The 25,352-nt window shown below is 44.2% G+C and overlaps 1 protein-coding gene across 2 annotated transcripts in view; it reads right to left on the bottom strand.

The window, feature by feature from the left end:
• Nucleotides 1-24,835, bottom strand: part of TNFRSF13B (TNF receptor superfamily member 13B) — a 35,300-nt gene extending 10,465 nt beyond the window's left edge. The window contains exons 1-2 of one of the 2 annotated variants that reach the window (XM_001161361.7): nucleotides 22,624-24,835; nucleotides 2,959-3,096 (exon numbers count right to left, since the gene is read on the bottom strand). In XM_001161361.7, coding sequence (XP_001161361.3) covers nucleotides 2,959-3,096; nucleotides 22,624-22,684 — 199 coding nt within the window. In that variant the 5' untranslated portion in view covers nucleotides 22,685-24,835. The remainder of the gene's footprint in view (nucleotides 1-2,958; nucleotides 3,097-22,623) is intronic. The other variant, XM_016932352.4, reaches the window with a different exon arrangement.
• Between the last annotated feature and the right edge of the window lie 517 nt (nucleotides 24,836-25,352).

Raw genomic sequence — 25,352 nt, 5'->3', positions numbered from 1 at the left:
AGATGAGAATTACAGCAGCTTACACAAGTATCAGTGCCAAGGCACAGAAGCCAAGGAAACTAAAGCCAAATCACACTTGCCTTAAGAGAGCACAGTGGACCCAACTTTGAATGCATAAAGAAACCTATTTGGAACAATCAATTATCTTATCTAAAGTCTCAGAATATTTCTTTCTAATTTTTTTTTTTTTTTTTTTTGAGAAGGAGTTTCGCTCCTGTCACCCAGGCTGGAGTGCAATGGCACGATCTCGGCTCACTGCAACCTCTGCCTCCCAGGTTCAAGCAATTCTCCTGCCTCAGCCTCCCGAGTAGCTGGGATTACAGGCGACCACCACAACACCCAGCTAATTTTTGTATTTTTAGTAGAGATGGACTTTCGCCATGTTGGCCAGGCTGGTCGTGAACTCCTGACCTCAGGTGATCTGCCTGCCTCGGCCTCCCAAAGTGCTGGGATTACAGGTGGCATGAACCACCGCATCTGGTCTAGCCTCCAAATATTTCTACATGGAAGTTTTTATGTGAAAAAGGCAAGTTTCCTTTGTCTTTAGAATAAGGTATGGCTTTTGAGATGTCCTGACTTCGTAAATATGAATAAATAAATAAATATGTATAAATAAAATATATGTGGCTCACACATATATTTTAAGGACACATTTCGGAGACAGTGCAGGATAGTGGATAAGAACCCAAATTTCAGAACCAAATTTCAGTTGGGGCCATCCCTGGCTGTACCACTTGCAGGCAGTGTGGTCTTAGCCTCTCCATGCCTCAGTTTCCTCATTTCCAACATAGGGAAAATAACAGTACTGACTTCTTCGTAGGGTTGTTGGCAGAGTTGTAGGGCCCAGCACAGTGCCTGGCACATACTAAATGCTCACGTAATGGAAGGCTTAAGTAGAATATTCATTTGAGCCTCTTCACAAAGCAAACAGATCCGTTCTTGTGTCTTTGACAGAGTAAAGGAAGGAACTAAAAGATCACGGAATTGGGACCTTAGGGAAAACTCAGATGGCCCACATAGGGCCAGTGACCTCCCCTGCTCTGTCCCTGCCCTATCCCCAGGGCGCCCCTGAACCGCACAGAAAGCGACACCTCCACTCTGCATCACACAGGGTTAGCCCAGCATTGGTGTCCTTGGGGCTTTCTGTGACCTCCTTTCCTGTTGCAGGTGGTGCTGTTGCAGGTGGTGCCTGAGTGCCCCAGCCCACTGACCCTCCCTGCCTGACCTCACACCCCTCCCTGCCTGACCTCACACCCCTCCCTGCCTGACCTCACACCCCTCCCCTCCCCCGCCTGGGACTCAGTCCTCCCCACTGTGTTTCCCTCCTCTGAGCCTCTGCTCATAGTGCCCTTTCTTCCAGGTGCCCATCTGATTTCCGCATTCTGCGACCTCTTAACAATCTGCCTCTGATGGTGCTTCCTCTAGGGACACCTCCCTGCTCCCCAGACCTTTAGCTGAAGGGGGTCTCTCCCAACTGTGGCTTTCTACCTTGACACATAGTCATTTCTCCCATTAGATGACACTGTCTTTGAAGGGCCACGGCAGATTCCTATTTCCATGGGGCTGGAGCACTCCATCTATGTTTGTGGGATGAACCAATGAATGTTTTAATTCATTAATGGGTAGTGGTTCAGGTCATGATTTAGGAGTCGGAATCCTGGGTTCAAACCAGGATGTTGCTGTGACATCTCCACTTTTAAACTGGGTGATCTTGGGTGAGTCACTCAGCCTCTCTGAGTTCCCCTCAATAAGTATTCATGAAGGACTTACTATGTGTCAGGCACTGTGCTAGGCTCAAGTCAGACATGGTTCCCCTGCCAGGGAGCTCCCAGTCTAGTGGTTGAGTCAGACATAAAACACATACACACAAAAGAACAAAACAGCAAATTGTGGTAAGTTCTATCAAGGAAAAGAACAGGTTATGAAAAAGAACAGCAAGCAACGAATAATTTTCAAGACAATCAGGGAAAACTGGATATGGCCTGAGTATTAGATGATGTTAATAAATTATTGCTGGCAGTGATAGGATATTTGGATTATGTTTCACAGGTTTTCGTGGTCCAGTATCTGCAGGTAAAATTATATGAGATCTTGGCTGTGCTTTAAAATACACAAGGCAGGCTGGGCGCAGTGGCTCACGCCTGTAATCCCAGTACTTTGGGAGGCCGAGGTGGGTGGATCACCTAAGGTCAGGAGTTCAAGACCAGCCTGACCAACATGGAGAAACCCCATCTCTACTAAAAATACAAAATTAGCCGGGTGTGGTGGCACATGCCTGTAATCCCAGCTACTCGGGAGGCTGAGGAGGGAGAATCACTTGAACCCGGGCAGTGGAGGTTGCGGTGAGCCAAGATCGCACCATTGCACTCCAGCCTGAGCAACAAGAGCGAAACTTCATCTCAAAAAATAAAAATAAAAATAAAAAATAAAATAAATAAAATAAAATACACAAGTCAAAAAAATTGGTTGGGAAAGTACAAGGCAGATATTAAACAATTTGTGAAGCTGGTGATGGGTGCAGAGGGCGTCATTGTGCTGTCCTCTCTATGTACATGTGTGATAAGTTCTGTAATAAAAAGTTTCAAAAGAATGTAACAACACACAGTGACAAGGGAGGGCCTAGTTCTACTGGGTGGTCAGAGGAGACCCCTGACGTTTGGGCTGAGACCTGAAGGTTGAGTAGGAGGGAGCTGAGGGAAGATGATAGAGGGAATGCGTTCCAGGCAGCGGGAATAGCATGTGCAAAGGAACTGAGGCAGGAAAGAATGGACTGTGTTTGAGACACTGAAAGGAGGTTGTGTGACCAAAGCAGAAAGGTGGAGGGGTAAGAGGTGCCACACTGTACATCTCCTCCTGCCACCCTTTCCTCAGCCACCTGACTGTGGGGCCAGAGGGTGCTCTAGGGAGAAAGGAGGAGGGTGATCACACTGTCCCCTCGGCTCAGGCCCCAGAACTCACTGCAGAAGGCTGCACAGGTGCGCTGGCTCTGATGGTTGCAAATGGTTTTGCAGGACATGCAGGTACCCAGCAGAGGATCCCAGTACTGCTCTTCGGGGCAGGATCTCATAGCCACCCCTGTCCACAGGCCCTGTGGAACTGAGAGACCAGGAGAGTGAGGGCAGCTGGCAGGCGGCCACAGCCCGGCCTCTTGTCCCTGATGGGAACCAAGACGGCCTCTCCTGCCCACATTCGCACAGACAACCTTTCTGTCTGAGGAGCAGAGAGGGCACACAAAGTTGGCTTCTAGCCCCCACTGCACTTGCTAGGGGCCTGGGGCAGCCACCTCCCCTCTCCAGCCTCAGTTTCCCCATCTGCACATGGTTGTTTTCAGGCCCCCTGCTCTCTCACATCAGCAGTGCCCTACTGGGCCCTGTTCCCTGCCCTCCTTAACGTGCCACGCCTCTCCCTGCCACAGGGTCTTCGCACATGCTGTTCCCTCGCATGACGTGCCCTTCTCCCCAGCCCCTGCCCCTCAGCTGTTTATTCCTTCTCAGACTGAGACCTCTGTCTAAACCTGATCTCCAAGGGAAGCCTTTCTGACTCACCCCCTAGACTAGGACGTGGTCCTTCTTCTACACACTTGCGCTGCCCTTTACTTGTTGCTGTGGTCACTTTCCTTCTGTGCGTGTGGTTATTTGATGCTGGCTCCTACACTAACTGTGAGCACCATCTGGCAGGGACTGTGCCTAATTTTTCTTATTAATTGCTGAGTCCTCAGAACCTACATAGTACTTAGGACACAGTACCTGCTCATTAAGTGAATGGTTTCTTTAAGTGCAGACCAAGTCAGTGCCTAGCACACAGCAAGAACCAAGAAATGTCAATTTCCTTTCCATTTTCTTTTTTTACTGAAGTATAAAACAACCACAATGATGTGTGTAAGGTGCACAAAAAGCTGAAGAATACAGCTTGGTGAAATTTGATGTATGTATGCACCTGTGTCATTACAGCCCACATTGAGATGTAGGACATTTCCTCACCCCTGAAGCCTCCCTGGGGTCCCCCGACACCCAATGCCCATGCCTAGAGGCAGCTACTGTTCTGTTGTTACCCTCATAGGCTAATATTGCCCCTTCTGGTACTTCCGTGTCTGGTTTTGTTCCTCCACGTGGTGCCTGAGACTCATCCATGTGGGTGCTCTCTGTATGTCTGGTTTTGTGTTACTGTGAGTCTTCCACTGTGTGCATGCATCACCTTCTCCATCCTCTTCTGATTTCATGACATTTGCTTCCCCCAATAACTTCTCCTTAAAAATGCTTAAAAGCATTTTGCAAGGCATATGTTTGTTCTTTTTTTTTTTTAGATGGAGTCTTTCTCTGTTGCCCAGGCTGGAGTGCAGTGGGTGTGATCTTGGCTCACTGCAACCTCCACCTCCCGGGTTCAAGCAGTTCTCCTGCAGCCTCCCAAGTAGCTGGGATTACAAGTGCATGCTACCATGTCTGGCTAATTTTTGTATTTTTAGTAGAGAGCGGGTTTCACTACGTTGGCCAGTCTGGTCTCAAACTCCTGACCTCGTGATCCGCCCGCGTCGGCCTCCCAAAGTGCTCGGATTATAGGCATGAGCCACCACGCCCAGTGGCATACGTTTGTTCTTTAACGAAAGCAAGCTGAGGGAAGACCAGAGGTGGCTGGGCACCATGGCTCATGCCTGTAATCCGAGCATTTTGGGAGGTAGAGGTGGGAGGATTTCTTGAGGCCAGGAGTTCAAGATCAGCCTGAGAAACATAGTGAGATCCTGTCTCTACAAAAGGATTTTAAAAATTAGCCACGTGCTGTAGTCCCAGCTATTCAGGAGGCGGCTGAGACAGGAGGATCGCTTGAGCCTGAGAGTTCAAGGCTGAGGTAAGCTATGACCACATCACTGCACTCCAGCCTGGATAACAGAGTGAGACCCAGTCTCTAAAAAAGGAAAAGAAAAAAGACCAGGGGCCTCTCATTTAACACGGCAGCTTAAACACAGGGGTTTATCTTCCTTCCCTCCTGAAACCATGCTAAGCTGACAGTCAAGTCCATCTGTCTTCAGAGATCAAGGGAATGGCAGAGGTTTCTACAGCAAAGAACACATGTCTCTAACATTCTGGGAGATGGAGGAACCAGAGTGCCTGACTGCCTTTGAGAATCTCTCATCATTGATGCCTACATGGGAAGGAAGTTGTTCTGAGTCACAGAACTCAAGGAAGTCTCCAGATTTGGAGGCACCACGTATCTCTGACAGCAGGGCTGGGCAGAAGGCGTGAAGCTCTGTAAGAGGATTGGTTGGAAACTTACATAAAGAGGGTGTGACCCCAGCACATCCCCATTCCAAGGCAGGTGCCAGTCCCTCACCCACACAGGCATAAGAGTGGGGTCTCCTTGGACACAGCTGAGGGTAGAAACGTGGTCCTTCCTGGCAACAGGGGAATTGTAATAATCTTCCTCCTGGACAGTCAGTCTCCCCTCTCTTTACCCACCCCAGTTTCTATCTAAGGAGGGTGGCAACCAGGTTTTTAAAGATGCCTCCCTCCCTACCCTGCAATTGGCAGGAAATCAGAAGTCTCTGCTCTGGGAAAACAGACCCAAAGGAAAAGACCCAGAGGCACTGACAGCGGGAGATTCTCTCCAGAAAATGTCCAAGTCCCTGCCTGATCCCACTGGGGCAAAGCTTCTACATCAGTGAGCCCATCTGCTTACCCAGAACTTCCAGGCAGCTGTCAGTGCCTCAGTCTGACTTGTGAACCAATGGCCGAGGGTCACCTGATATGGGAGCACTGCCTCTAGCAGGAAAGCAAACTCAAACCAAACAGAAGGCAGACACCTGGTGCCAACGAAGACACGCGGGAAACAGAAGAGCATTTTAAAACAAGAGCAGCAACAGTTGAGATCCCCAGAAATATAAGAGAGGATTGTGTATCTAAGAAACAAAACAGCAGACTATTGTAAAAGACGTTCGTAGAACAAATGAGAATTGTTAGAATTATAATTTATAGCCAGAATAAAAACATCAGTAGAAGGGCTGGAAGATGTAATCGAATAAATTGTCTAGAAAATAAGAGACAAAAGATATGAGATTATGGAATCATTTCAGGAGCTCCGAAGTTTGACTAATGATTGGAAGGACATTGGCTCCAGACTGAAGGAGTCAATCAAGTATCAGTGCAATACAGTCTCACAAACTAGGGTACATCATCATATTTACGAAGTCAAGACATCTCAAAAGCAATCCTGGGATGTGAGGAGTGACATGGAGGAAAGCAGTAAAGTGGCAAGCTCTGGGAATCTGTGCCTCCTGCTAAATGACTACGGAGCTGCCAGCCACTGTCTGAAGTCACTATTTGGGAACTCTGGAGTTGTCCAGGGGAGAGCTTGATGGTAAATTTTAGGAATTTCAGCCTATCACATGGTAGTGGCTACTACTCCATGGCAGTGCCACTTGCTAGAGCCAGGATAAGCAAGAAGGACCCTTGTCCTCCAAATATTGAGGTTGTGGGTTCTGATTGCTGATGGCTACCGTGACCACTGAGGGGCCAGCACAAAGGACATTGTTTCAACCCTCAAGGGCTGAAGTGGCTTCCACGGGATTTAAAGAGACAGTATCCTTCTCTGGTCTGGGAGCCAAGCACTTAAGGAAATCTTTGTTGGGTCACTGGTTGACTGCAGAGATAAAAGAACAGAAACTTCAGTGACTACACACAACAAGGAATACATACTGTGCAAAAATACAAATTAAAGTTGGAAAAATACATAGCTTAAAACTAAAAGTTTGGAAAAGTCACAAACAAATGGCTTCAGCCCTTAACAGGCAAGTTTCAGCAATCCTTGAGGAGTGGTAAGGTTAGATTTCCAGTCACCACAACATAACACTCAAAATGTCCAGGTCTCAAAAAAATATTACAAAGCATACAAAGCAGCAGTTTTGCCACATTTACAGGAAATACAGACTATGACAGAAACCATTTCCAGGGACGTCTATATATTGGGATTACTAGTCAAAGGTGTGAAATCAAGATTTGTGTTAAGCATGTTCAATGAGCTTAAGGAAACCAACAGAGAACTAAAGGAAGTCAGGAAAATGTTGTGTGAACACAATGAGCACATGGTAAAGAGAAAGAAGTGGTAAAAAAAGGAACCAAAACTTGGAAGCAACCAAAATGTCCTTCAGTAGGTAAATGTATAAATAAAGTGTGGTATATTCAAACAATGGACTGTTATTCAATACTGAAAAATGAGCTATCAAGGCATTAACAGACATGCAGTAACCTCAAATGCATATTACTAAGTGAGAGAAACAAAGCTAAAAAGTCTGCTGTATGATTTCAACTCCATGACATTCTGGAAAAGTCAAAAACTATGGAGACAATAAAAAAAACAGTGATTCCCAGGGGTTGGAGGATGGGAGGGATGAGTAGGTGGAGCACAGAGGATTTTTAGGGCAGTGAAGCTACTCTGCAAGATACTCCAATGGTGGACACATGTCCGCGTACATTTGTTCAAAGCCATGTACAACACTGAGAGTGAACCCTAATGTAAACGTCAGACTTTAAATGATAATGACGTGTCAGTGTAGGTTCACTGATTGTAACAAATGCACCATCTGGTTTAGGATGTTGCTAGTTGAGGATGCTGTGTGGGGGGATGTGGACAGGGATGTGGGAACTCTCTGTACTTTTGCTAAATTTTTCTGTGAGCCTAAAAATGCTCTAAAAGTAGTCTTTTTTTTTTTTTTTTAAAGAACCATACAGAAGTTCTGGAATGAAAAAGTTCAAAAAGTGAAATACGAACCTTAATGGAAGGGAACTATCGCAAATTTAAGCAAGCAGAAGAGGCAATTGGCAAACTTAAAACAATTGAAATAATAGTCTGTGTAGCAAAAATGAAAAAAGATTGAGGAAAATTGAACAGAGCCAAATGTACTAACGTATGCTCATAGAAGTTACAGAAGGAGAAGGGACAAAATGGCAGAAAAAGTATTTGAAGGAATAATGGCCCCAAATTTCCCAAATCTGAGAAGACGTGAATATACTCATTCAGGAGTCTCAATAAATTTGATGCAGGAAAACCTCAAAGAAGCCCACACCAAGACATATTACAATAAAATCAAGGAAACCCAAGGCCAGAGAGAATTGTGAAAGCAGCAAGAGAGAAGCAACTTCTTGTGTACAAAGGATCGTCAATACGGTAACAGCTGATTTCTCCTAAGAAACCATGGCAGCCAGAAGGTAGTGGAATGATATATTTAAAGTCCTAAAAGAAAACAGTAAGCTGTCAACCAGGAATTGTATATAATTTTAAATCACCTTTCAATAATGAAGGAGAAATTATGACTTTTCCAGATAAACAAAATCTGAGCAGTGCATTATCAGTAAACTTGCCCTACAAGAAATCCTAAAGTGAGTCTTTCATGCTGAAATAAAAGTACTCTAGATGGTACCTTGAAGACATAAGAAAAAGTGAAGTAAATATAAAGGTAACTAAATAAGTAACTATAAAAGCCAGAATTATTTTACATTTTGCATGGTTTGTAACTCCTATTTTTTTTCTATATGATTTAATAGGCAATGAGTTAAACAGTGATTGCAAACCTATGTTAGTGGTCATAGAGTGTACAAAGATGCAGTATGTGATAATCACAATATAAAGGGAAAGGCAGGGACATACAGGAGCAAAGCTCTTATGACCTACCGAAACTAAGTTGATATTATTCAAACTAGGACGTCATAAGTTTAAGATATTAATTGTAATCCCCAGGAAAATAACTAAAATATGTATAGAAAAAGAAAGAAAAGGGGACTCAAAGTGGCCCACTACAAAAAAAATGAACAAAATACAAAAATGAAGTAATTGAAGAAACAAAAACATGTAAGACATACATAAAACAAATATATAAATGGCTGAAGTAAATCTTTATCAGTGATCATATTAAATGTAAATGAACTAAACTCTGCTAGTAAAAAAAAAATTGGCAGATTGGATTTAAAAACCCACAGGCTTCATGTATATTCAGTGTATAAGAGACTTACTTTAGATTTAAAAAAATACAAAGCCAGAATTATTTTACTTTTTGCGTGGTTTGTAACTCCAATTTTTTCCTATATGATTTAATAGGCAATGAGTAAAATAGTGGTAAAATAGAAGTTGAAAGTAAAAGAATGGAAAAGGTATTTTATGCAAATAGAAAGCAAAAGAGAGCTGGGGCAGCTATACTGTTGTCAGACAAAGCAGACTTTAAATCACAAAAAGATTACAAAAGACAAAGAAGGACAATATTTATTAATAAAGGGGATACAGCATAAAGATGTAACAATTATAAATGTATACACACCTAATGACAGGGTTCCAAAATATATGAAACAAAAATTGACAGAGTTGAAGGGAGTAATAGATAGTCCTACACTAATATTGGGATATTTCAGTACCTCACTTTCAATAATAAGACAGAACTACCAGACAGATAAATAAGAAAATAGAGGACATCAAGAACACTATAAACCAATTAGACATCACAGACATATAGACAACGCTCAATGCAGCAACAGCAGAATACACATTCTTTTCAAGTGCACATGGAACATTCTCCAGGATAGACCTTATGTTCAGCCACAAAACAAGGCTAAACTTTAAAATTTTTTAATTTTTTAAAATTAAAATTATTCAAAGTTTCTTTTCTGATCATAATGGTATAAAACTACAGATCAATAACAGAAGGAAAATTGGAAAATTCACAAATATGTGTAAATTAAACAACACGCTCTTCAACAACAAATTGGTCGAAGAAGAAATGACAGGGGAAATTATAAAATATCTTGAGACAAATGAAAATGAAAATACAACATACCAAAAGTTATGAAATACAACAAAAGCAATGCAAAGAGGGAAATTCATGTAAATACATACACTGAAAAAGAAGAATCATAACCTGATCATAACTAAATCATAACCTAATTATATACCTTGAGGAAATAAAAATAGAAGAACAAACCAAATCCAAAAATAGCAGAAGGAAAGAAATAATGAAGACTAGAGCAGAGATCAATAACACAGAGAATGAAAAAACAATAGAGAAAATCAACAAAACCAAAAGCTCCTCTTTGAAAAGATCAACAAAATTGACAAACCTTTAGGTAGACTGACTATGAAAAAGACAGATGACTCATATTATTAAAATCAGAAATGACATTAAGAACTTTATTACTTATTTTACAGAAATAAAAAGGATTATAAAAGAATACTATAAACAATGGTACACCAACAAATTGGATAACCTAGATAAAAATGGACATATTCTTAGAAATACACAGTCTACCAAAACTGATGAATGAATAGAAAATTTGAATACTCCTATAACGAGATTGAATCAGTAATCAGAAACCTACCAGTGACAAGCTCAGGACAAGATTGCTTTACTAGTGAATTCTACCAAAACATTTAAAAAAGAATGAACACCAATTCTTCTGAAACTCTTCCCAAAAATCAAAGAGGAAAGAACACTTCCTAACTCATTCATGAAGTCAGCATTACACTAATACAAAATCACAATAAAGATGTCACAAGGAGAGAAAATTACACACCAATATGTCTTATGTATGCAAATTGAACCCAATGGCACATGAAAAGTTTATTCACCATAACCAAGTGGGATTTATTTTTGGAGTGCAATGGTAGTTCCACACTAAAGGAATTAATAATAAAACTTAATGGTCATCTCAATTGATGCAGAAAAAGCACTTGACTAAATCCAACTTTTTTTAATGATAAAAACACTCGAGAAGCTAGGAATAGAAAGTAACTTTCCTATCATGATAAAGGCCATATTTGAGAATCCCACATTCTCAATGGTGAAAGTGAAAGCTTTCCCCTAAGATCAGAACAAGGCCAGGATACACACATTTGCCACTTCTCTTCAACATAGCACCAGGAGAACTAGCCAGAGCACTTAGACAAGAAAAAGAAATAGAAGTATCCACAGTGGGAAGGAGAGCATAAGATTGTCTCTGTTCACAGATAACCCGATTTTATATGTAGAAAACCCTAACAATTCCATTCAATGGGGAAAAGGACAGTCTCTTCCACAAATGATGCTGGAAAAATTGGATATTCACATGCAAGAGAATGAAATTGAATGCTTACCTAATGCCACATACAAAAATTAACTCAAAATGGACTAAGGGCTAAAACTATAAAACTTTTGGAAGAAAACATAGGGGAAAATCTCCATGCACTAAATTTGACAATGATATCTTGGATACAGCACCAAAGGCATAGGCAATGAAAGGAAAAAATTAGATAAATTGGACTTCGTCAAAATTTAAAACTTTTGTGCACCAAAGGACACTATTGAGAGAGTGAAAAGACAACTCACAGAATGGGAGAAAATATCTTCAAATCATATACCTAATAGGGGATTAATATCCAGAATATATAAAGAACTCCTAAAACTCAACAACAAAAAACCAAACAACTCAAGTCAAAACTGAGCAAAAGGCTTGAATCAGCATTTCTCCAAATAAAACATTCAAGTGGTCAACAAGCACAAGAAAAGATGCTCAACGTCATTAGTCATTAGGGAAATGCAAATTAAAACCACAATGAGATATCATTTCACACCCATTAGGATGGCTATTATTAAAAATGGAAAATAAGCAGCGTTAGAGATCTGAAGCAAGTGGATGTGAAGGCACTGCTCATGGGAATGTATAACAGAGCAACAGCTGTGGAAAAGTCTGGCAGATCCTCAAAAAGACAAACATAAAACTACCACAAAACCCAGTAATTCCACTCCTAAGTAAACATCCAAAAGAACTGAAACAGGGATGTGAACAGATACTTGTGCCCCAACATTCAGAACAGCATATTCACAATAGCCAAAGGTGGAAACAGCCCAATCGTTTATCAGCACATGAATGGACAAAGAAAATATGTTACAGGTACGCAGGATACTATGATGTTATTAAAATGAATGGAATACTTATACATGCTACAATGTGGATAAACTTTGAAGATATTATGCTAAGTGAAATAAGACAGTCATATAGAGACAAATATTGTACAATTTCCCTTACCTGAGGGAAGTAGAAGAGGCAAATTCACAGAGTTAGAGAGTAAAATAGAGGTTAGCACAGGCAGCCGTTATTGATTAATGGGGTACAGAATTTCTTTCTGGGGCCATAAAAAAGTTTTGGATATAGATAGTGGTGCTTGTGCATGTACGTAATGCCACTTAATTGAATATGTCATAATGATTAAAATGATAAAAGTTTCATTATATATATTTTACCAGCAAAAAGTGGAAGTAGAAAGCAGAAAGTAAGCAGAAAATGGAGCAATGCCTTAAAGTTTAGGATAGAAAGTTATTTTCAGTCTAGAACAGTGTTATCTATCAAGTGCGAGGTAGAATAAAGACGTTCTCAGACATGCAAGATCTTGGAAGCTACCGGAGGGCTTGCTCCACTGAATCTGGGGAGTGGCCAAAAAAACCACGGGTAGAACAGGACCCCTCTCAGCAGAGGGGAAGGTGGACATTCTCAGCATGATGGTGAAGGACTTCCCCAGTGACAGCTGCTTGGAGGTCTAGAGGGTACTCTATCCCAGCTAAAATGGAAGAAGGGTAAATGTCACCAGTGAAAATACAGAAGTGATAAGTGAGGATGTCTGACCAACTGACAGGGTGGATTTGTCCCAGAGCTGGAGATGAATTACCTGCATGGAAAACAGAGGAGTTACCAACTCCAGGGAAACAAAAGACATTACTGAGAAAAGAAAGGTAGGCCAGGTGTGGTGGCTCATGCCTGTTATCCAATCACTTTGGGAGACCAAGGCAGGTGGATCGTTTGAGGTCAGGAGTTTGAGACCAGCCTGGCCAATATGGTGAAACCCTGTCTTCACTGAAAATACAAAAATTAGCTGGGTGTGGTGGTGCCTGCCTGTAATCTCAGCTACTTGAGAAGCTGAGGCAGGAGAATCACTTGAAACCAGGAGACAGAGGTTGCAGCGAGCTAAGATTGTGCCACTGCACTCCAGCCTGGGCCACAGAGTGAGACTCGGTCTCCCAAAAAAAAAAAAAAAAAAAAAAAAGAAAGAAAGAAAAAAAAGAAAGGAAAAGAAAGGTAATCATAGGACATGTACAGCAGCTCAGCTGTGGGCAATATTTATATTGTCATAAATAAATGAGCCATCTGAGTCAACGAATAAGGTGGAGATGTGGAATTATTCCTTCTGTAAAAGAATTTACTCACTGTGAGAGCCATTAGACCATTGTCAGTGAGCAAAGGCAAAAACAGGCTTTCTAGGAGAGAGGAAGGAGAGGGAAGAGAACAGAACTGCAGAGGAGTTGACATTCTGGAGCAGAGCCGGCAGCCAGCAGGTCTATCTTGACTCCAGCTGAACACGCACCCCTCCTTCACTGGGGGCCTGGGGAGGGGAAGCTGCATGCATGCACATAGTGACGTCCAAGTTCTCACCTTAGAAAGTGGGGAATCAATCCAGAGCGTCTAAAATGGACAAGTCAAGGACCAGCAGGGGGAGTGGACCAGATTCTGAGCCACTCTGGGGATGAGCCTGGGGAAAGCCACAGGGCAGCCCTGCTTGGAACCCTGGGCTGTGAGTCATGGGGCTGGTACTCCTTGCTGTGTGACCTTGGGCACGACTTCTGCTCTTGGACACCCAGCGTCCTCCCCTGTAAGATGAGGATGCTGTTGCTTACTCACAGAATCACTGTGAGCAGCATATGCATGGCAGGTGCCTAGTATGGTATTGAGCACGTTAGTAAAGACAACCCCCTGAGCTGCTGCCCTTATTAATATTGCCATTTCTTATGATAAGGAGTGCTGTGCTGGACAAGGCCTACACCTGGATCGAGACAACAAAAATTTTAGGGGCCAATTCCTGTTGGCGTGAGCCAACTCCCTCTTTTCCTCCTTGGTGGGGAGGGGTCTGTGCAGGAGTGAAGGAGCAGGGTTGGGGTGATGGGTGGGCTCCTCATTCTTGCCCTTTACAGTTTCACCAAGAAAACCTGTAGATGTGACTGAAAGAGAAGGAACAGTAAAAGCTTGGCAGATAGGAGGAATTTCTTATCAAGTTTTGTTTTTGTTTTTGTTTTTTTGGTTTTTTCGAGACAGAGTCTGGCACTGCCACCCAGGCTGGAGTGCAGTGGCACCATCTCGGCTCACTGCAAGCTCCACCTCCTGGGTTCACGTCATTCTCCTGCCTCAGCCTCCAGAGTAGCTGGCACTACAGGTGCCCACCACCACGCCTGGCTAATTTTTTTGTATTTTTAGTAGAGACAGGGTTTCACCGTGTTAGCCAGGATGGTCTCGGTCTCCTGACCTCCTGATCCACCCGCCTCGGCCTCCCAAAGTGCTGGGATTACAGGCGTGAGCCACAGATCCCGGCCTTTCTCATCCAGTCTTTCAAGCAAACACTGACTGCAAACTTGGGCTGGGGGCTATGAGTTGAGCTCACCAGTGGGGTAGGGGCAGGAGAGGATTCCAGCGTGCAGAGATAGGGTGTGTGCCCCGATAAGGCTGCAGCCTGAGACCTGAGGGATGTGCATGGGAATGGATGGTGACCTTACAACCTGGCTTCTGCTAACTGGGAAGGAGAGGGAGGAAGAAATGGAGGAGGGAAAGAAGGATGAGGAAGAGGAGGCAGAAGAGGAGAAGAAGGGAAAAAGAAGAGAGATGAAGACAAGGAAGAGAAGGGGAGGAGAAGGAAGGAGGAGGAGGAAAAGATGGCTTTTGGTTTCTGTGAGCTGTATATGCTTTTTCCCTGGGCTATTTTGAAATACTGAAAATGGCTCTAAGATCCCCCTGCCTGCTCCCACCTCCACTCAGAATGAACCTTCAGAGATGTTCAAGGTTGAGAGTCCACCATCTCCATGTTTTTTTTTTTTTTTTTTTTTTTTTTGAGATGGAGTTTCGCTCTTGTTCCCCAGGCTGGAGTGCAGTGGTGAGATCTCGGCTCACTGCAACCTCTGCCTTCCGAGTTCAAGCAATTCTTCTGCCTCAGCCTCCCGAGTAGCTGGGATTACAGGTGTGTGCCCCTACACCCGGCTAATTTTTGTATTTTTAGTAGATGAGGTTTCTCCATGTTGGTCAGGCTGATCTCGAACCCCTGACCTCAGGTGATCTGCCTGCCTCAGCCTCCCAAAGTGCTGGGATTACAGGCGTGAGCCACCACGCCCAGCCTCCCATGCTGGTTCTAAAGGAAGAAGAACTTAGTTAGGTCCTGGGAGAACTGGTCAAGTCACCTTCTCAGTTTTCTGTTTGTGAAATGGGGACAGCCACTTCTACCCATCATAATTTTCACCTCCTGCCAGCTCATGTTGAAAACGGATTCACCATGGTTCAGTGACCCAGAGTGTGCCGGAGTGAAGTGCCCGTGGTGGGGAAAGCACGGCTGAGTCATCTTGGGAAGGACTCTGGCTGTGCACAACCTCAGTTTTCCTGACCTGTAAAATGGACACTCTAGGCTTTCTTTTGTAGATCTTCTCAAGGGTGTGTACATGACAAGCATGTAACTGGCCCAAGACATGGCTGCTGCTACTGGTATAATATCTACCAGTAGTGATATAAATAGTATGAAATATAATGGGTTAATAGTTATCATTTTATAATAATTTATAATAATGTAAAATAATTTTAATATTAGTGATAATTACATTTTCTTTTGTAGAGACAGGGTCTTGCTCTGTCTCTACAAAATTACAGTGGTGCAATCATAGCTCACTGCAGCCTTGAACTCCTGGGTTCAAGTGATTCTCTCCCCTCAGCTTCCCAATTAGCTAAGACAACAGGTGTGAGCCCCTGTGCCCAGCCAGTGATAATCATTAATAATGATAGTAGCATCAAATTAGTGCTCTGGGCTGGGGGAACTACCCCCAGAACCTGAACTCCCAGAACCCACTGCTGGGTGACATTTCTTGTTGGTAATGTGACATTTCAGGGTATAGCCATTCTGCCTCCCCATACTGTCGCATTCGTCTCTGAATCCAGTGCCTTCCAAGATAGCAGGCACACAGCAGGAGCTGGATAAATGCTAATCAGTAGCTGGATATAGTTGTACTCAGTAAAGACTTGCGGAAGGAAAAGCAAGCTGCATTCTTGCCCTGTGCTGATAGACAGCTGGGCAGGGATCATACTGAGTTTCAGCAACAGCTCTCTCCCTGCCTGCATCTCCTCCATCCAGGGAGGACGCAGGGAGAGGTGGCCTGGTGGGGAAAGGCGAAAGTCCTGGGTGTTGCTTTCAACACTTGGGAGAGAGGATTCTTGGCACAAAGTGACTGGGCCAGAAATGAGCACAGGAAATAATTTCCCTCAGATCAAAAAGCAACCCGCTAAAATATTTAAATGTGAAAAGAATAAAAACATGTAAATTTAATAGAGAAGAAACCATTTCATAATTTTTTTACATCATCAAAGTGTGAAAGGCCTTTCTAACTATGACCCAAAATCTCTAAAAGAAAAGACACATAACATAGAATCCACAAAACAACAGGCAAACAAAAAAACTTTTTTATAGCTGGACGCGGCGGCTCATGCTTGTAATCCCAGCACTTTGGAGCCCGAGGTGGGTGGATCACCTGAGGTCAGGAGTTCGAGATCATTTTGACCAATATGAGGAAACCTTGTCTTTACTAGAAATACAAAAATTAGCTGGGCATGGTGGTGTGCGCCTGTAATCCCAGCTACTCAGGAGGCTGAGGCAGGAGAATCTCTCGAACCCAGTTGGGAGAAGTTGCAGTGAGCCGAGATTGCACCACTGCACTCCAGCCTACGCAACAGAGTGAGACTCCATCTCAAAAAAACAAAAAAACAAAAAAACAAAAACAAAAAACAACAACAAAAACCCCAAAACTTCTCTATGACAACAAACACCCAATTCCAAAGACATATGAAAAACAGGCACAAAACCTTTGCAACTCAGATCTAAAGAATAAGTGAAAAATAAAGAGCTACCCATGAGAAAAATGGGCAAAGGTCATGAATAGACAGTTCACAGTCAGGGAAATACAACATAAGGATGCTTGGTCTCATTCAAAAGAGACAGGCAAATTCAAACTACACTGATACCATATTCACGCTGAGATTGTTAAAACTCCAAAAGTTTAGTAAAACCTTCTGTTGGCAGAGCCTGTGGGGAGAGTGGCATTCTTATTCATTGTGGAAGGAGACTAAATAGAAATAACCCCCATGGAGGGTAATTTGGCAACATTTGTCAAAATTGCTAATGGATTTACCCACTGACCCAGTGATTAAACTTTGAAATTTATCCCGAAGTGTGAAATGATAAATTTATTACAGCAACATTTTTTTTTTTTAGTATATGTGCTGCCGAAGTGAGCACAACATTTGGGGTTTTTTTGTTTGTTTTTTCTTTTTCTTTTCTTTCTTTTTTTTTTTTTTGAGATGGAGTCTCACTCTGTCTCCCAGGCTGGAGTGCAGTGGTGCGATCTCGGCTCACTGAAACTTCTGCCTCCTGGGTTCAAGCGATTCTCCTGCCTCAGCCTTCCGAGTAGCTGGGATTACAGGCACTCGCCAGCATGCCTGGCTAATTTTTGTATTTTTAGTAGAGATGGGGTTTCACCATGTTGGCCAGGCTGATCTGGAACTCCTGACTTCAGGTTATCTGCCCACCTCAGACTTTCAAAGTGCTGGGATTACAGGTGTGAGCCATCACGCCTGGCCAATTGCAGCAACATTTGTAATAGCAGAAGATTAAAAGTAACCCAACATCCATCAGCAGGGAATTGACTGAGTAAATTACAGTACATTTATACACTAGATTGTTCTGTAGCTATCAACAAAAGTAATGAGGAAGCTCTCTGTATGTTGCTGTGGAAAGAACAGCAAGACATATTAACTAAAAAAACAAAAATAAAAACAAAACAAGGTATATAACGGCATGGCTCATAGGCCCTGTTTTTGTTTTGGAGGTTATTTTTGAAAAAAGGGGGAAATTCTAATCATATTTGTAAATGGTCATGTATGCATAAAAAAATTGTGTTAAAAATAAGAAACCAGGCCGGGCGCAGTGGCTCACACCTGTAATCCCAGCACTTTGGGAGGCCGAGGCTGGCGGATCACGAGGTCAGGCTAACCTGACCTAACATAGTGAAACCCCGTCTCTACTAAAAATATATAAAAAAAAATTAGCCGGGCGTGGTGGCGGGTGCCTGTAGTCCCAGCTATTCAGGAGGCTGAGGCAGGAGAATGGCGTGAACCCAGGAGGCGGGGCCTGCAGTGAGTGGGGATCGCGCCACTGCACTCCAGCCTGGGCGACAGAGTGAGACTCCGTCTCAAAAAAAAAAAAAAAAAACAAAAAACCAAACACACTATTTTAAGGAAAATATTTAAGAAAAAATTTAATAAAAGAAATGCAAGAAGGCCAGGCATGGTGGCTCACGCCTGTAATCCCAGCACTTTGCGATGCAGAGGTGGGTGGATCACGAGATCAGGAGATTGAGACCATCCTGGCTAACACGGTGAAACCGCATCTCTACTAAAAAAAAATACAAAGAATTAGCCGGGTGTGGTGGCGGTTGCCTGTAGTCCCAGCTACTCGGGATGCTGAGGCAGGAAAATGGCATGAACCCGGGAGGCGGAGCTCGCAGTGAGCCGAGATCGCACCACTGCACTCCAGCCTGGGCGACAAGAGCGAAACCCTGTCTCAAAAAAAAAAAAAAACAAAAAAAGAAAGGAAAAGAAATGCAAGACATACATGAAAACTAAAAAACATTGCTGAAGGAAATTAAGGATTTAAATAAATGGAAAGCCATCCCATGCTCATGGATTGAAAGAAAACAAAGCATAGTTGGAAGACTCATGTTTCCCTACTTCAAAACTTATTGCAAGGCAATGCTAATTAAGATAGGGTTATACTGGCATCAGACAGGCATAAATCAACAGAATATAATTGAGAGTCCAAAAATAAAACCTAACAGTTATGATCAATGGATTTTCAACAAGGATACCCAGACTATTCAATGGGAGAAAGAATAGTGTTTTCAAAAATGATGCTGGGTCAACTGGGTATTCACATACAAAAGAATGAATTTGGACCATTATCTCACACCACACACAAACATTAACTCAAAGTAGATCATAGACTTACATGTAAGAGCTAAAACCACAGAACTCATAGAAGAAAACATAGAAGTAAATCTTCATGATTTGAGGCTAGGCAGTGACACCAAATGTGCATGTGATAGAAGAGAAGATTGATCAAAATTGGACTTAATCAAATGAAAAACTTTTGTGTTCCAAAGCAAATCATGAAGAAAGTAAAAAGACAATTCACTAACTTGGAGAAAATAGGTTCAAATATTATACCTGAAAAGGAGCTTGTATCCAAAATATATAAAGAATGCTTATAACAGAATAATGAAAAGGCAACCCAATTTTTATATGGGCTAAATATTTCAATAGGCATTTTCCCCAAAAAACCATATAAATGGCTAAAGAAGCACATGAAAAGATGCTTAACATCATTTGTCACTAGGGAAATGCAAGTCCAAACCACAGTGAGATACCACCTCACACCCCTTGGGATGGCTACAATGAGAAAGACAGTCAATGACAAATGTCGGTGAAGATGTGGAGAAATTGGAACCCTCATGCATGAAGTGAATTATAAAATAGTGCAGCTGCTTTGGAAAGCATTTGGCAGTTCCTTAAAATGTTAAACATAGAATTTATCATATGACCCAGCAATTCCACTTGTAGGTATCTATCTACTTAAGAGAAATGAAGACATGTTCACCCAAAACTTGAATCCAAAAGTTCATAGAAGCTTTGTTAATAATCACAGTGACAAAAAAAGTAGAAACAACCCAAATGTCCATCCACCGACGACTGGATAAGCCACATGACATATCCATAAAATGGAATGTTATTTAGCCACAAAACTGAAGGAAGTACTGACGCCTGCTACAACATGGACAGCCCTTGAAAACATTATGCCAAGTGGAAGTGGCTAGTCACAATACGCCACATATGATTTCATTTATGGAAAATGTCCAAAATAGGCAAATCTATAGAGACAGAGAGTAGATTAGCCTGGGGCTAGGGAGGAATGAAGACTGACAAAGTTTCTTTTTGGGGTCATCAAAATCTTCCAAAATTAGCTTATGGTGATGGTTGCACAACTCTGTAAATATACTAAAAACACAGACTTGTATACTTTACACAGGTGAATTTCACGGCATGTAAGTTATATGTAAATAAAGCTGCTTATTCTAGGGGAGGTGGGAACTGGGCAGATGGAGGACAAGGAGGAAGAAAAGACTTTCTATTATATATCTTTCAATACTTTCTGGGTTTCAAACCATCTGACTATACTATCTATTCAAAGGCAAATCTAAAATCAAAGGATCAAACAAAATTAAAGACAGACCCCTGATTCTCCCCACTTTTGGGTTGGGGAGCAAAGAGGGAGAAAGCCACCACCCGCCGCATATCACCGTGAAGGGTTGGTTGAGTGGAAGGTGGGCAGGAGGTTCTATGTGACAAGGGCAGCCTTGGAGAGGTTCCAAGACACATTCATTGCCTGGACCAAAGCCACCAAAAGCCACTGGACCTGACAGAGAGACAGTGCCTGACTGACCAGACAGCAGATGCCAAGCTGACCAGAGGGCCTGTCCCCGCCCCCTCCTCTACCACCATGTGGACCTACATAAAATCCCAGAACCATCATCAAGTGCCAAAGGAGGGCAGGAAAACCCCATGACTGACACCAGCCAGGCAGAATAGAAGCTTGAGAGAGAAGCTTCGTTGATGGAAAGGGAAGAAAGGGAACTCCTCTCTGACACTAGTTGTGTGGGCTGGGCTCAGACTCTGGGCCGCCACAAATTTGGATGCAGGATACCACAAATTTGGATGCAGGATGGAGACTCTCTCCTGTACCCCGAGACCAGACAGCAGCCAAGGAGGGTGATTCTCAGAGCCCTCTGCTTGTGCCTCCTCACGTGCTTGGCCGGTTAACAGGTGCTGCACCAAGAAAGATCTCTGTGGTCGAATTAGTTTGAAAAACACTGGGTTAAAGAAAGTCAAGGCAGTTTTTTAACTGCAGGGCTTCTCAGAGCCTTTCCTCATGACTCCCCAAGAGGGGGTCTGGTAGTTTCATCAAAGCACTTTTGTATGTTTGAGGGATGTCTGGTAGGAAAGACAGTCTTCTTCATTTTACACTGAGGGGAAGCGGCTCAGCCAAGGTCCCAGAGTGGGCCAGTGGACAACCGGCCAGGGTTGATTCAGCAGCACCAGACAGCTTCTGCCACTGCCAGGTCACAGTTCTAGCTGGGTCCTGACTCATGGTCCCAGAGCACTGGGCAATTTCATCCTGTGTTAAGGCAGCCTCTGGTCACTGCCTTGTCCAAGTCTCTCAGAAACTTTACATATTTGAGCCCCTGGCTGTGTAGATTCTGGGGACGTGGTGGCTGGACACAAAAACGGACTGAAGAACAGATTTGCTCCCTGCCTGAGGTGTGGGACAGAGCAGCAGGCAGAGGCTGTGAATCTAGGCTGTGTCCCGGGTCCATCTGGCCATGGGTTCTGTCTGCACTAAAGGACCTGGGGCCCTTTCATAAAACTTTAGAAACCCACCCTGATAAAAATGCTATACGGGCCGGGTGCCGTGGCTCATGCCTGTAATCCCAATACTTTGGGAGGCTGAGGCAGGTGGATCACCTGAGGTCAGGAGTTTGAGATCAGCCTGGCCAACGTGGCGAAAGCCTATCTCTACTAAAAATACAAAAAATTAGCCGGGCGTGGTGGTAGGCACCTATAATCTCAGCCACTCAGGAGGCTGAGGCAGGAGAATGGCTTGAACCCGGGAGGCGGAGGTTGCAGAAAGCCGAGATCATGCCATTGCACTCCAACCCGGGTGACAGAGCAAGACTCTGTCTCAAAAAACAAAAACAAAAGCAAAAACAAAACAACAAAACAAAAAAACAAAAAAAAAAAAACAAAAAAAGAGAAAGCTATAGGGTAAATAGTCCAGTTTCGTCAACTGGACTATTTATATATAAATATAAATATAAATATATATATATAAATGTAAATAAATAACAGAAAAAATGGGTGGAAACTGTTATAGATTAAAACATAGCCAAAAGTCTAATGTGGGACAGGCTGATTTGAACAAGTCAACTGAGAAAGACATTGGTGAGACAGTTGGTACAGTTTGAACCCTGGCGGGCTATGTGATGATGTTCAGGAATTGTTGTTTCAGCAGGGGTGAAGGTATGATGCTTAGTTTTTTGTTTTGTTTTTAGGGTTTGTGTTCTTAAGGAATAAATCCTGTGGTCTCTACAACTCAAACAATCTGGTATTTGAGATTAGCATTAAAATGGTCCAGCGGGCATGTAAGGGGGAAAATGGGGGCTGTGTGGGGGCCATGGTGACAAAGGGAGTTCCTGCTGGTGTGGCCAACCCTGCAACCTCAGTGGCTTCTGTCACGGAAGGCAAGCCCCACATCCCAGAGGCATCCAGACTCGGGGCTCTCCATGTGCAGGAGCTTGGGGAGGCTGGGACTGCCCCAGTGTGTGGATCTGCTGTGGGCTTTGCACCTGCTGGACCTTGCAACCCCCACGGCACTCAGGCCCAACCCTTCTCACACCTCCCACCTGCCCTCCTGCCCTCCTGCCCGGCTACTCACACCGCTCCTCCTGGTCCACACGGCTCCGGCCACCTCGCCTGCTCCGGCCCAGGCCACTCATTACTCAGGATGCTTATTACTAGTCTTAGATTTGATTAGTGCTTGGGCTGCACTTCCTGGGTTTTCCCCTCAACCTGTTGGATGTAAATCAGCCACACCCACTCCCGCCCCCATGCCTGTGCATTGGGTCTCAGGAGCCCAGGTGGGTGGCTGCGGCCCAGGCTCCTGGCGTCCCATGGGGTACACACAGAGCAGTTGAAGGCCTGCCGGGCCTTGCGATGAGGTATTGACTATGGGATGGCCCAGGCTCTTCTAGATCTGGCCTTGGCCATCCCTTGGTCCTCATCTCCTGCCCCCCGGCACACACCCCAAGCCAGGCCAGCTCTCCAGCCTCCCAGCATCACTCAGGCCTTTCCCTCTTCCTGGGTATACTTATTCTATTCATTGCCTGGTTGGCTCCTCCTGCTCTTCCTTCAAGGCTCCATTGAGGTGTCACCTCCTCCAGGAAGCCATCCCTGACTGTCCCAGCCTGTCAGGTGGTGCTCATTCTCTGTATCTCCTTGACCCTCTCCAACACCTAGCAGAGCACTGGAGAGGCTGAACCCCAGGGCCGGACAGCCTGCGTTTGAATCTTGACTCTGCTGCATACTAGCAGAAGGCCTTGGTGGCAATTTATGGAACTCTTCTGTGCCTCCATGTTCTCTGTGTAAAACAAGGATGAGGTCGGGCATGGTGGCTCACGCCTGTAATCCTAGCACTTTGGGAGGCCGAGGCAAGTGGATTGTCTGAGCTCAGGAGTTCGAGACCATCCTGGGCAACACGGTGAAATCCCATCTCTACTAAAAAAAAATACAAAAAATTAGCCGGGCGTGGTGGCGCGTGCCTGTAGTCCCATCTATTTGGGAGGCTGTGGCAGGAGAATGAACCTGGGAGTCAGAGGTTGTAGTGAGCCGAGATCGTGCCATTGCACTCCAGCCTGGGCAACAGAGATGCCATCTCAAAAAAAAAAAAAAAAAAAAGATGAGAACATTGCCCGTCTCACAGGCGGTTATGAGCATGAAATGAGGGAGGGAGCACAGTTACATTCTTAGAGCAGGTTCTTGGCACACAGTAAGTCCTCAATAAAGGCCGTGGAGGAGGAACATTACAGCCCGTATTGCACTGCATGGCGACTGCCCTCCTGTGTCTTCCCCATCCTCTGAAACCTCCCAGGGGATGGGAGGCCCAGCAACAGCCAAAGGCGGAGTGAGAGGAACGTAAAAGCCAAAGAAAGCCCATGGGCCCTTAGGAAGAAACTGAAGGACGAGGAGGACATGGAGAGGTGGAGAGGAAGGAGGGAGGCTGCAGGAAGCAGCTGGAGCAGGGTGATGGTGCACAGAGCAGGAGAGGAGATGCAGACGGTCAGCAAACACAGGAAAATGTCCAGTCTCCCAAAAATCAGAAAAACAACTGAACAATGAAAAACTAACTTTCAGCCCTCAGGTTGCAAAGTTTTAAAGTTGGTAACATCAAGGGCAGGGGGGTGATCTACAGAAACATGAACTCAGGGCCCACTGGAGGGAGGGAGCTGGCATCAGCATTCTGGAGAGTAACCAGCCAGGGTCAGTTAAATGCACAACACAGACCTAACCCACCCCCCAGAAATTCTCCTCCTTCGTGAGCCTCCTCATGACAGCGAGAAACGGGAAACAATGTAAATGTCCATGCAGCAGAGGATGCCTGAATAAGCAGGGTGCACAGGCCAGAGCCAGGAGTCTATTGCACAGTTAAAAGAATGAGAAATCTCGAAGCTTTCAGGACAGACGCTGAGTAAATAAAAGTAGCTTATAGCATGAGCCTTACAGCATGATGCCTTTTAGTAAAACAAAACCAAAAGCAAACAACACGCACACACACACACGCAGTACAGTACTGTGTTGTCCGTGATCACGCACACATGACTGTGAAGCATAAGAAGTCTGCAAAGACATGCATGACGAAACTGGCTCTCGCCGGGTGGGGCAAGAGGGAACCAGGACTGGGGGTGACCGTCAAAGGGGACTTTAGCCCTATTTGTAGGGCTAAACATTTTACATTTAGGGCTTTTACATTTGTAGGGGTTTTACATTTAATTACTTGTTTACATTTAATTACTTGTGTCAATGAACAGTGACAAAACCATAGCTGGGCTCTGGCAGTGGATTTCTAAGAGAGAGGTAAGAAAGAGATCCCATTGCCAGGAACTTTCTGCCTGTTGAAATGGGCAAGCCCAAAGTCACTACAGGATGCCCTCATTGAGTCCCCCCTCACCTCCTGTTTGCATACCCCCAGGGTCAGGGCTCTCACCACCTCACGGAGCAGCTGGCTCCCTGGCAGGTAGCTCTGATGGTTAGAAAGCTCAGCTCTAGCCTGGGCAACATAGCGACCCTGTCTCTATAATTTTTTTTTTTTTTTGAGACCGAGTCTCACTCTGTTGCCCAGGCTGGAGTGTGGTGGCGTGATCTCAGCTCACTACAACCCCCACCTCCTGGGTTCAAGCGATTCTCGTGCCTCAGCCTCCTGAGTAGCTGGGACCAGAGGAGTGAGCCACCACTCCCGGCTAATTTTTGTATTTTTATTGGAGACAGGGTTTCACCATGTTGTCCAGGCTGGTCTCGAACTCCTGACCTCAGGTGATCTACCCGTCTTGGCCTCCCAAAGTGTTGGGATTACAGGCGTTAGCCACTGCACCCAGCCTAATTTTTTTTTAA

Source organism: Pan troglodytes, chromosome 19, assembly GCF_028858775.2.
Source record: "Pan troglodytes isolate AG18354 chromosome 19, NHGRI_mPanTro3-v2.0_pri, whole genome shotgun sequence".
Classification (NCBI taxonomy): domain Eukaryota; kingdom Metazoa; phylum Chordata; class Mammalia; order Primates; family Hominidae; genus Pan; species Pan troglodytes.
This window is presented reverse-complemented; position numbering and strand designations above follow the sequence as displayed.